General features: G+C 42.1%; 1 protein-coding gene across 2 annotated transcripts in view; it reads right to left on the bottom strand.

The window, feature by feature from the left end:
- The window catches only part of LOC117555392 (solute carrier family 12 member 2-like), a 32,926-nt gene extending 25,324 nt beyond the window's left edge, over nucleotides 1–7,602 (bottom strand). Inside the window, exons 1-7 of one of the 2 annotated variants that reach the window (XM_034230297.1) lie at nucleotides 7,456–7,514; nucleotides 6,782–7,380; nucleotides 4,669–4,794; nucleotides 4,420–4,495; nucleotides 2,049–2,144; nucleotides 796–935; nucleotides 595–705 (exon numbers count right to left, since the gene is read on the bottom strand). In XM_034230297.1, coding sequence (XP_034086188.1) covers nucleotides 595–705; nucleotides 796–935; nucleotides 2,049–2,144; nucleotides 4,420–4,495; nucleotides 4,669–4,794; nucleotides 6,782–7,216 — 984 coding nt within the window. In that variant the 5' untranslated portion in view covers nucleotides 7,217–7,380; nucleotides 7,456–7,514. Of the gene's footprint in view, nucleotides 1–594; nucleotides 706–795; nucleotides 936–2,048; nucleotides 2,145–4,419; nucleotides 4,496–4,668; nucleotides 4,795–6,781 lie in introns of both variants that reach the window. The other variant, XM_034230296.1, reaches the window with a different exon arrangement.
- Between the last annotated feature and the right edge of the window lie 5,533 nt (nucleotides 7,603–13,135).

The following is a 13,135-nucleotide window of genomic DNA, read 5'->3' as shown; positions in this document are numbered from 1 at the left end:
TTTTTTGTAACTGTAGCTGTAAATGACACATGACAGTAGTAAATTGCACATAGCAAGTTCTTACAACAAGATGGATGATTGGATTATACCAGATAATGTGGCTACGCTAACATGCTAATGTTTAGCAAGTACTGTAAAATGTTCTAGCCTAATAGCATGCCATCGTTCTAAAACTCACTGCTAAACCAAAAGTACAGATGAGGCTAATGGGGAAGGGCATTAGATCTGCAGGTTTTTGGTCATGACCTGAAGATGATAAATAAATAAAGGTATTTCAATTCATCCTGGTGGGACCATGAATATCTAAACCACTCGTTAATGTAATCCAACCACTAGTTGTTTTAATTTGAATACAAACTATTATGTGATCATCATGGTGGTGGTAGAAGAAGTCAGGGAATCAACAACGGATGAGACCATGAATACTTGCAAATGGTTTCATTTTTGCCATACAACCAATGTTGAACTATTTCAGTCAGACCAAAGGCACATGTTTGAGGCTTTAATATTAACAGCAGGGAGCTATAATTTACTATCAGTGTCATGTGTCAGTCTATGAGATGTCCTCTGAGGATGTTCAGTGTTCTGTCCTACCTTGGCTTCCCACTCCATCCCTGCTACAGAGATTCCCAGCAGCAGGATGACAGTCAGAGTTCCAACGATACGAATATCATTTAGCTCATCAGTCATCAAAGCATCGACATCCTGCAACCAACAGCAGGAACAAGATCAATATGAGGATCTATGCAAATCAATCTGACACAATTCGAATGGTTATACCAAGTTATTTCTTACGTTAAGCATCTCAACGACTGTCTCTGCAAAGCCTACGACGTACATGGCCACAGCCACTGCGTTGGCAAAAGCAAAGATGAGACCGATGGACCCTCCGAACTCCGGTCCCAGACTCCTGGAGATCAGGTAGTATGCTCCGCCTGCACAGCAGTGAATCAGGTATTAGTCATTGTTTCATTATGGGGTACCGTACATTTGAAAATTACCTTTTATTTTCAGGGACACTCTAGCGTTGATGGTGGTTGCCAACCCAGAGGTCTTTAGGTTGAATTATGCGAGTAAAATCACCACTTCAGTTCTCTTATAACCTCTTGACTAGGGATGGGTATTGTTTGAAATGTATCGATTCCGATTCCGATTCTGCTTATCGATTCCGGTTCTTATCGATTCCCCGTTTTGATTCCAAAATTGTAAAAGAAAGAGGTCTAATGTTTAGAAATATCTTAATTTTTTCAAGCTTTTAACTGACAACCGGGTTCGGGTGCTAGTGCTGGCTATTGATGCCATACTCGGGCTCGGAGACCGCAAGCCATTAAAGACTGTACATTCTTTCATCTCGATGCCGTGCTGTCTTAAATGTTTGCTTAAATTAGAAGTGCAACCTGACGAACAAGCTATTAGCTTGCCACAGGCATTGCACTGTGCCTTGCCTTTCTCTTTTTGTGTGTAGTGGAGCCACACTTTTGAGCGTTTACCGCAATGCATATTTGGTGTTATGAGGTGACTGAGCCCGAGCCGTGCATGCTGCTGGGTATCTAAACAAATCAAATCACACGCTGCTGTTCAGTTGATGCGTGACGTCATCACGTTACTACAGGTCCTTACAGCTAGCTACGTAGCCTTAGCTTACGTCCGTGTAGATATGTAGGCTTTCTTTGCAATACTAAAGGGTTAGTCTACCGCGTTTAGGAACCGTTAAGCAGAACCAAAATTGTGTATTTTGTATGGGTACCCAGCATTTTGTTATCGGTTCTCATCTGGAACCGAATTTCGGTTCCCAACCCTACTCTTGACTGAGCCATCAATCAACATTAGCTATCAGTATTACTTCAAATATGTTCTTTATCCAGTGGTTTTTACGAAAGAAAAAGGTTTCATATGTCTGAAAGTTGGCTGCTAAATGTTAGAGTTTTTGGCTCTCATAATATGTTGCTTTAAAAATAATCTGTATTCCAGGATAACTGGGTGGTAAACTCCACAATAATCAGATGACATTTTCAAAATAAAAGCATGTGTACAGTTGCTGTCATCACCTCCTCGTACGAAGCCGTTGGTTGCTATAGCAGAGGTGGACAGACCAGTGATGGTGGTGACGACACTCGCCATCAGAATGATCGCAATGGTGAGACCTATTAAACATAACAAAACATAAACAAACTAAGAAACACAGTTCGGAAAATTATGAAACAACAGTTTTGATGAATCATGTAATTTTCAGAACTGATTAGCTTATTCAAGCAGGCAAACAGGCCCAACATTCTCTAATGATGAACTTACCATACCCATTAGCCATTAGCTCAAATTGATAAATCAGCTCATTTCAAGCTTTCACAGAACTTGTATCGATGTAAGCCAATGGCTCTCATTATATATTCCTGAACATCAATGTTTAGTTCACAATATCAGTTAATTGTTTGCTGATTGAATTGAGGCTTTTTCTTAATGTAAACATATTCCATAAAAAGTCAAAAAACAATACTATAGTGCGTCTCTCAATTATTTCTGACTTCCTGTCTGTGGCTCTCAGCTCCATGCCCAATGGTCCCAACTGAAGTAGTCACATTTTTAAAAGGGATTAGAAATGTATATTTCATCCAACATTACACAAACAGTGGGAAAATTGTGAAATTGTTAGGGACATTATTCATTAGCGGATGAATCCACGTTTGGTTATGAGTATTTGTGGCAGCAGGACAATGTACATGGGACACGGCACAGAGGCCCATGATGGTACACCCACAATACTTTTTATTAGACACATTCAGTGTTGGTTTGGGTCTATCAGAGCCGGCCCGATCCATTAAGCGACATAAGCGGCCGCTTAGGGCCCCGCCGCCACTAAGGGCCCCCGAGCAACAAAAAAAGAAAATGAAAAAAATAATCTCAGTACACCGTCAGCGTGATAAGTATGTTTAATTAATTTTGTTAATATGCCTAGATTTCCTACTCTCAAAGTCATGTATTATATTATTGAATCAATAATATAATACATTAACCGTGCTTTACCGGAACTTCATCATGACACTAGAGAGGACGGCAGGATTGTAATTTCCCGTGTTCAGTGAATGCAACAGAGGCAAGACACCAGACCAACCAGAGAGTTGAATGGAAATGAACATCTGTCTTATTGGCTGACTGTGAGCTGTGACAATGTTTAAAATAAACTGTCAGTCGGACTCAGAGTTTTTGAAGATGGACATAAGACATTTTTTTCTTAAAAAAGAAGACAATTCTCAAGTGGTGGCTCACACAACAACCCCAGAGCCACCAGCTGAGCCAGGTGAACAAGGTATGTAAATGTCAGTAAACTTCCAAGTTATGTGAACATGTAAGCAAAGCATAATTACAGCTACGTTGACGTTACTTTGAATCGTTAGCAAGTAGCTATAGCTAGCCAGATATATTAAATAAACACGTTGTCATACAATCTAAATGTTATGTTTTTTAGCGTTACCTGGTGATTTCAAAGAAAGCTCTCTGGGAAATGTTGACTTACTGTTCGACAGCTGATCCTGAGTCCTGTCAGTTAAAGTGTTTCATAGTTAGCTTAGCTAAGCATCAACCTAGCACTGAAATATATGGATGTTATGTGACAGTATTTCTGAGAAAAAGTCAGCTGAAATGGTGGCATACAGTAGTTGCCACTGCTCTACATGTCGACAGCATGTTTGAACGTATTTGCAGTAGTAAATGTGGCTGTTTGGCCACTGACGTTGCCATAACAACGCCTGAATTTAAATGTGTAACCTCTTTTTGTGACAGATTTGTGCATGAAATTATAATTCTTCTGATTGATATTCCTATTGACAGCTAGTTTCTATGTGAACATTATGAGATGGACAGCCAGAGAGAATAAATGAAAAAGAGTTATGAAATACTATATGACAGTAAAACAAGAATAGAGTTTAAAAGGGGAGTGATTTGTAAAATATCCATAAATAAAAATCAGTTTACAGTTCTGTTTCATATGGGTGTTGAGAGATGTATCCATAGATCTCTTAATTTTGCTCTCAAAGTGCACCAGATTGATGCTTGTAACTTCAACATTTAAAAACAAATCTTCCCGGGGGAGTATGCCCCCGGACCACCCTAAAGGAGGATAGGTCCACGGTGTTTACAGGCTTATTTATACAATATGTTTGCTTATGCAAGTTGGTTCCGTGTTGTATGTAGTAAGAACGCACTAGAGTGAGGGGGGCCCCCAAGCCAAAGCTAACTTAGTGCCCCGAAAAGTCTAGGGCCGGCCCTGGGGTCTATTAATGGGAATAGTTGATAAGAATAGAACATTAAAGTATTGTGGCTGCCAAATAGTACATCTAATGAGACTTTCTGATCTGTTGGCACTTGAAGGAGAATGACCTCATACTTGAATTCTTCTCAAACATTTAAACTCAATGTACCCACCGATTCCAGCGTGGCCAACGATCCAGGTCATTCGGATGAAAAGCATCACACCCCAGATATTCAGCATGCAGCGGACCTGTAATGCACAAACATGTTAGTCTTCTGTGGGCCAGCCTGTAACCCCAGATGGGAGATGAGTCTACGCTACAACAATTGCTGTTGAAAACATTGATTTGATCAGATAAGATGAAATATCACAGTGAGAAACAGAGGACTACTCCTTTAAATGTTCCTGTACAGAACACTAACCAGGACTCCTTTGACCCAACCAAACTTGATAGTTCCTCCTTTAGCATTCTTTGCCGCCAACGCCGCCGCTGCCTCCTCAGCTGCTGAAGGCTCCTCTCCATTGGCCAGTCCGTCTTCAAACGGATCCTGACAACCAATCACAGCCAAGGGGAAAAGGGTGACAGAAAAAAAAAACAGGAGAGTAATCAATTAGTGGATCAATGAAAAATAAATATATACCTACATCTGAAGAGGCCCTATTGTGCTTTTTGGGCTTTTCCCTTGAGTTCTATAGGTTTTTGTGCATGTAAAAGGTCTGCAAAGGCTAAAATCCCTGTGTTCCCTCCAGAGAGTTTCTCTCCCACACACTCCCCCTCCCTGCCTGAAACACCTCGATTGGATTCCTTTGTTTACTTTCGTGACATAGTGACCTCACTAGGTAATACTTGCACTTCTATTGGCTGGCAATCCAACACATTGTACGTGATAGGGTGGGACATCTCTAAGCGGTTGACAAATCCCAAAAGAGGCGGTTGGCTAACCAATCAGAACAGACTGGGCTCTGGTTTCAGACAGAGGGTGAAAAGAGGTGCTGCAGCACAGGCAGTATGAGAAAAATAAATAGCTTTTTGAACATTAAAGCATGGAGACATGTGCCAGTAGAGGCACAACATACAAATATGAGCCACAAATAATTAGCATATTGGTATCCCCTTAAAAATAAATGTTTTAGTGGATTTTGTACGTCATCTAACATCCTGCTGTTAGAATACTATCAGTGTACAATGTACGGCTATGTTGCAGCTACCTAGAGGAGTGGGATGCCTACAGGATAATGAGATGCAGCATTGTGTGTGTGTGTGTGTGTGTGTGTGTGTGTGTGTGTGTGTGTGTGTGTGTGTGTGTGTGTGTGTGGTGTGTGTGTGTGTGTGTGTGTGTGTGTGTGTGTGTGTGTGTGTGTGTGTGTGTGTGTGTGTGTGTGTGTGTGTGTGTGTGTGTGTGTGTGTGTGTTTGTTTGTTGGGGACATGCCTCCATGTCACTAAGCCCACTCGGAGTCTCTGAGATGGAGTGTAGGGAATGTTTTCTGTTTTCAGCTTGCATACCTCTAATTACCGCCCATAACTAAACATTAACTTGAGAAAAATGGAGGAGCTGCATTTGATTTGGTCTTCAAATGAATGAAAGTTTAGTAGAACTTTCTTACTATTAACTATTTTACAACTGCTCTGAAGATTCTCATATCAATGAATAATACAGATATTTGTTATGTTTTTAAATCATGTATGATATAGATTAGACTCTATTGATTCCTTGCTGAAATTCACAAGTATACATACTTCAAACATACTATATATATTAGGAATGTGATGATGTGCAGAATGAGTATACCTTTACACTTTGAGTAAATGTTAAGACTACTTGTGTACTTTTACTCAAATACAGTTTGGAATTTAATGTAACTTGTTATTCTACGCTGTTGTAGTGCTACTTTTACTTCACAGTTACTTCAGAGTATTCGAGAACTTCACCATCCACTGTTTAAAAGTGCGGTATTGGCAGAGGTGGGAGAAGTATACTCAGATGATCTTGTACTTAAGTAAAAGTAGAAGTACCGGAATGTAGGAATACTCTGTTACAAGTAAAAGTCCTGCATTCAACAGAATAATACATATGATTTTTTAAATAATTATTGATCATTAAAGTGTTATTAAAGCTGGTAAAGGTGCAGCTAGTTTGAATTACTTTGTACACAGGTACTAAACTGGGACTAAAGTCTGATTTAAGAGTTGATTATATTTAACATCATTAATCCAAATCTGTAAAGTAGGCTAACTAAAGGTACTAAATCAATGTAGAGGCGTACAAGTACATGATTTACCTCTGAATTGTAATAGAGTAGAAGTTCAAAGTATACAATAATTAGAAATACTTAAGTAAAGTAAGTATCTCAAATTGTACTTAAGTGAGGTAGGCCTACTTGAGTAAATGCACTTAGTTACTTCCCATATCTGGGTATTTGTACTTTAACTTTAGGTCAAAAAGTCTTCCACCACAAAAGTGCGTGATAATTTCCGCAATGTAGGCTATGATGTGTAATGCTATTAGGGGAATGAAAACACATTTTATTTGTACTTTATCGAGTTCATCGTGCAGCTCCGACAGCGACGGTCTGCCCCACTTCTCCCCGAAAGGCGCAGCGGTCTGCCGGTAGAAGTCGATGTTGGGCACGGCGTCTATGGTGTTGTGTCCAAAGGTCCTCATGTAGTAGGTGTTGGAGTGGGAGTCGGAGATGTGCGTATGTCCTGTGCCCGTTGAATGGAGGCTGACCGAGTCGCTCCGCGCCGTGTCCGGCTCGTGGAAGACATCCGGCGGGAGCCCGATATCCATGGCGCTGCCCAGGGTGCCTGCATCCAGGAAGCCCACCACCCTGAACCGTCCTTTGGACTCCTCGGGTGGCTTGGATGCATCTGTGGAGGCCGGGGCGGCTGCTGCTTCTGTCACCGTGTCCACCTGGAAGCGGCTCTGAGGGGAGCCGCCGCTCTTCAAGGCCGGCTTCTGTCCCGACATGTCCTCCCGGATTAGACGCTCGAAACCTGTCCAAAGAGTCACTTCTAATGAACGATTAGCGTGTCAAAAACACCTGCTCTAAAGCCGAGGGGAGGTCGGGGCAGCAGCTCCGCAGCATGTAGTAGGCCTACCGAACAGTCCTAGCAGACACACACAACCGCAGGCTGGCAGAAGAAGAAGTCATTAAAGTGTTCAAAAGAAACATTTACAAACTAAAGTTAAACACAGACTGTCATCACCTCCTCTGCGAACTCTGGGTAATGGAGTGGCAAGGACGTGACGTGCGTAAAGGACACCGACTCTCTCTCTTTAACTCAGTGTCTCTCCGCCTATCAATCTGTGTCTCTCCCTCTCCATCAGTCCATCTGTCCATCCATCCACGTGTTGACGTGCGTGTCGTCCCTTCAGATGGCGACTCAAACGGTTTATTGTCATCCGTCTTGTTCCCTCTCTCCTCCTCTCTCTGGACTCTCGAGACATCTCAGCATGACGGGAACCCGGCGGAGAGGAGGAGGAGGAGGGGATGAGGAGGAAGGGGAAGGAATGATGGATCGGTGTCCATTACGCACCAAACTTTGGCACGCGTCATGGCGCATCCATGTCGAGAGGAAAAGAGAGGAAGAGACAGAAAGGACATGATGAGAGGGGGACATGAGACCTTGCCTCATGTAGTTCAGATCACACTGGAGCATGGGTCAGGTTATATTAACTGCAAGTGCCCTGACTGACGGCATAACTGACGCGGAAACCAAACCAAAGAAATTAAAACAAAAAGTTAAAAAAACATAAAAGATATAAAAACGTCAAATTAATATCTTGAATATGTGTGTGTGTGTGTGTGTGTGTGTGTGTGTGTGTGTGTGTGTGTGTGTGTGTGTGTGTGTGTGGGGGGGGGGGGTGGGGGGGGTGTAAAGGGTAAAACCTGGTAAAACAAAGACATTTGTCATCACTACTGGTGACACACTGAGACATTCACATGGAGGCACAAGGAGACTAAGGGCGTGCGTGTGTGTGTGTGTGTGTGTGTGTGTGTGTGTGTGTGTGTGTGTGTGTGTGTGTGTGTGTGTGTGTGTGTGTGTGTGTGTGTGTGTGTGTGTGTGTGTGTGTGTGTGTGCATCGTTTGCATAGGGAACAACAGCTGCTTTCTCTGACAAAGTGCTTGATGCTGGAGCCAAACACTGGACAATACAAGGACAGAATAAAGCGGACCAGTTCGACCAATTTCACTTTATTAAACTTATCTAAGATTACATTTGTGAGTTATAAGCAACATGTCATCATCATTATGTCACACGTTTGGGTTCTGTTATTGCAAACATATGTTCCTTAAAGGTCCCGGCCATTTCTACTGAACATAATTCCATTGTTGAGGTATATTAAAATATATTTATACTGTGAAATTTTCCAAACTCACATTGGTTTCTCATACAGCATCTCTGTACAGCATGTGTATTCATTCTCCCCCCCCCTGTGAGCCCAGTGTGCTCCGATTGGTCAGCTCGGCCACTCTGTTCTGATTAGTCAACCACCAGAGAGGCTCCGCCCATGTCTAACACAGTGCTTTTTTCGGCTCTGAGCGGAAAATCAGTCTTACAATAGCCGCGTTCACACCGGAGTACTTTTCCCCTGGGCGGGGGGGGGGGGGGGGGGGAGGCGCTCGTGAATTGTTGAAAGAGAGGGGTTTTAGGTCGCCATAAGGCTGTTGACGGTCTTATATATCCATGGGTTGATTTTGTGGCACATTTGTAACGCTGTGCCAACTTGGGCAAGCACGCATGCAGGCAAACTTGAGCGCACACAGGGTGGAGAGGTGGAGTGAAGTTGAGCGATGGAGAGAAAGGGAGAGAGAGAGAGATTGAGCGAGGCAGAGAGCCTGTGCAGCGGTCTGCTTGCGCACAGAGCAGGAGTTTGTGAGAGAGCCGGCTTGAGAGTACATTTCTCTTCAAAATATAATTGATTGCCAGCTGACTTGCTTGCTCGTTGGTAACGTAGGCCTAACTGATTTCTTCTAATGTGCCTGCATCTGGCGCTGCGTTGCCATATTCCTTTCGTGAACCACTAGCAAGAGTAAACTAACTGGCAGGCTGCTGTGCCGCATCTCACTCAAAAACCCACACGACTCAATGCGACTCAACCCAGCGAAAAACCAGTCTTGCGCGCAGCCTTTCATTCAGAATTTCCTAGCAAAAATAAAAAAAATGATATTAAACTAATACAAAAATAGCACCCCTGAAGCACCCCCCAGGATTGCCAAAGCACCCCCTAAGCACCCCCAAGAAATGTTTTTTTTTTCCAAAATTATTATTATTTTTATTAAATTAAATCAGAAAAATTATTGATTACATCAATGCAAATGTGAAACAAATAAATGTTTGACCAAAAACATAAAGCCAACACAGGTGATAAGATTAGGCCAATGGCCAGCACCCATTCGATTTTTGACCTACCCATAGGGTAAATTACTTTGTGACACTTGAGTGACTTCCTGTTAGCTGGAGCCCCAAATGATTTGCTAACAGCAAAGTGACAAATGGATAGTTTTTTAGTCCTTAAACGTCCATGTGTGGACACTCAATCAAAACCACCTGAAAGCGAGAGGGATTCTACACATAATAGGCCTCGTGAGTACAAGTAGCTTACTTCTGGGTCTGTTTCATTCAAGCTCTGCTCTGTGTGTGTGTGGCACGAGCCATTTTGTGTGCGTGCGCAAGCGAGCGAGAGAGAGAGCTTGCGCACCGGTGGGTATCTACCGGAGATCGTTGTGGTTAGCATCTGGTAATAGCTAGCCAAGCTAACGGATATAAGGAGCTTTATCAACAACAAGGTGGAGGGAGAACTCTCTCCTGTCAGACCGAGAGTCTCAGATAACCTCAGCTCAGGTGAAGTAAAGGACTCTCAGTGTTTTGATAGTTAACTTTAGTCTAGTTATCTCAGTGGGTCTCAAACGGTTTGTTTTAAAAGGGGAGTGATTTGTAAAAGATCTATAAAGAAATAGAAAATCTGTTTACAGTTCTGTTTCATATGTATGTTGAGATATACTGTATATCCATAGATCTCTTCATTTTGGCTCTCAAAGTGCACCAGATTGATGCTTTTAACTTCAATATTTTAAAATAAATCTTCCCGGGGGAGTATGCCCCCGGACCCCCCTAAAGGAGGATAGGTCCACGGTGTTTACAGGCTTATTTATACAATATGTTTGCTTATGCAAGTTGGTTCCGTGTTGTATGTAGTAAGAACGCACTAGAGAGCAAGCTCCCCCGGACCCCACTAGAGGAGGTGAGGACCCTCCTAGAGGAGGTGAGGTCCACTCCCCACTTGTAAAAATAGCACTTTACCCCTGCTTACACCTATATGCCGTGAGCTGATTACCGAGCCTTCATTGTAACAGTCGCGGGCACACCGTGTGTGTGTGGGGAGTGTTGCAGTAGAAAATTCAACTGTAGCGCTGGTGCATTAATGGGAAACCCTTAATGTTTGAGCACCCTCTATGAAATGTCAAGCTACCCCACAGCACCCCCTAGAGCAAATCTCTGGCGCCGCCACTGTATTCAGCCCTGATTAAAACAGCGGGCCCAAATCCTGGATGGGCAGGCCCAAATCCTGGATGGGCGGGCCCAAATCCTGGATGGGCGGGCCCAAATCCTGGATGGGCGGGCCCAAATCATGGATGGGCGGGCCCAAATCCTGGATGGGCGGGCCCAAATCCTGGATGGGCGGGCCCGGCCCCATGGCCCGCCCATGACGCCGGGTCTGGTTCCAACCCAGTCTCACAAAAAAACGTGTAATAACTACGTTGGTCCACAACGTAAGACGTAGTATTTCTACAAAAACGCCTCTGAAATTGTAAGATCCCTACGTTTTTTTTCACCATTCATTCCAATGACTGGCGTCTATATCAAGTGATCTTCACATTTCTCCCTGCAGAAAAAAAAAACATGGCCGAACTTCGTTTTATTCTCGGTGTAAAATGCCTATTTTAAAGTTAGTTTGGCCATTAAAATGCGTTTTGATGTCATTTGATGCGAGAAATATGAGTTGTTATTTCAGATTATGTGTGCAGTGGATGTACATGTACATGTACATGGATGTACATGTTTGCTAGTTATTACGAAGATTACTTCAGGAAATTGTGTCTATACAACGTTTTCATTGTCACCAAGGTGGTTGCTATAGGGATGCTGCTATCGATAATATCGAGCAACTGTTATGTTGTGTAACTGTTTAATGGTGTTATCTTTATTGCTACCCCCTTCCCCGTCAATGTATAGTGTTGGTCCACAGCGCAAACGTATTAGTTTAACAAAATCCGCATCTAAAATTGTGGCATAGATACGTTATTTTCCCCTGTGCAATTCTCCATTTACTCAACAATAACACATAATTATCCTTGTGTTTATTTATTTGTTTGATTAATAAACACAAGTTGGAGTCCGTCAGGACCGAGGGTCGGAGCAGCTAATTTGCTTTACAGAATATTACACCGGGAAGTAAGTATTCTCTCCGCTTCGCTTGACAAACCCTGTGATAGTCCTCAAGCTCTGTGATTGGAGAGTGTGCTCCGAGGGTTACGCCGAGCGTCGACCACAGCACTTGAAATGGGATGGAACCACGGCAGACTGTCCAAAACTGGATTTGAACAGGTCCACCGCGTCCCCCCCTCCCCCACCCCGTCCCCAGAACTACACATGCTGGCTATTCTGTTTCGCAACATGTTCTCTATCTATGGCACGTCTCTACTGGGAGTTGTAGTTTTAAAAGACGTTTTCGTATTTCCCATAATAATAAGTTGTCAGTATTAAACTGTGTACATCCCTGGAGGTTTAGGGGATAGGAAACACTCCTATCATTTAGGACATTTAAAACATATAATTAATAAATGGGTGAAAATTGCTTGTGCCCATAATGGGCAGCATTAATATATATACCCACATGCCAGCTAAGGTCAGAAGAGCTTTATTTAACAGCTGGTCTTATGTCTGTGACCCCTGTTGTTAATTGATGAGCCTGAAACATGCACTTGTCAAGGTTCAGAGGCACATTTTGCAAATATGGCAGTAGCCATCGATCATCTTAAGATAAGATATACTTTATTGATCCCAAGTTGGAAACATTTGCATTACATCAGCATGTGTAACAGTTGTAAATATAAAGTGGTGTTTATTTGTAAATCATTTAGTATAATCACACAAATTCTGTGTTTTATATTTAATAATTCTGTGTTCTTTATTTATTGATTGTTCAATACCTGACAAGGCCGGAGATGACATATCTACATACATCTTATAAGAGTATAATACATTATGTATAATATCAGTTAAAATAAGTGCTTCAACATAGTTAACATTGCTGGAGGTATACACAAAGTTTTTCATTCATTGCATAACTACACCGTTTGTGAATATGATATGTCAATAAACCTTAGAAAATCTTGAAAGGGATGTGCAAAATAGTCATTATATACAGTCTTTAATAATCTATTAGTAGAGAATAACGAGCAATGAATATACTTTATAGGGATCCTATTAATATCTAATAATAAAAATAATGAAATTCAATAATATGCTTTAACCACTAGGTGTCCCTTTATATCAGCTGTGCACCTTTATGGTGTAAATACAGCCTATCTACCAATTGGATCAAATATAAAAGTCAGCCGAATTAGTGTTGATATTGCAAGGAGACGTATTGTGTGAAAATAAATGTAAGATGTTGTTTAATGGCTGATATATTTATGATCCACGTCACGTTTTCAGTGTTGGCTGCAGTTCCTCCTGTTTGTCTAGAAGTCTTCTCATCAGGGCTCTATAAATACTGAACTACGGCAGATATGTAATATGTAATGTAGCCGAACCGTGTATTACAATGCCGTTATGTGATGACTTTCAAAGAGAAAAGCAAGCACTCTCGGAATAAAGT

The sequence above is a fragment of the Gymnodraco acuticeps genome, unplaced genomic scaffold (genome assembly GCF_902827175.1).
Source record: "Gymnodraco acuticeps unplaced genomic scaffold, fGymAcu1.1, whole genome shotgun sequence".
In the NCBI taxonomy this organism is placed as follows: domain Eukaryota; kingdom Metazoa; phylum Chordata; class Actinopteri; order Perciformes; family Bathydraconidae; genus Gymnodraco; species Gymnodraco acuticeps.
This window is presented reverse-complemented; position numbering and strand designations above follow the sequence as displayed.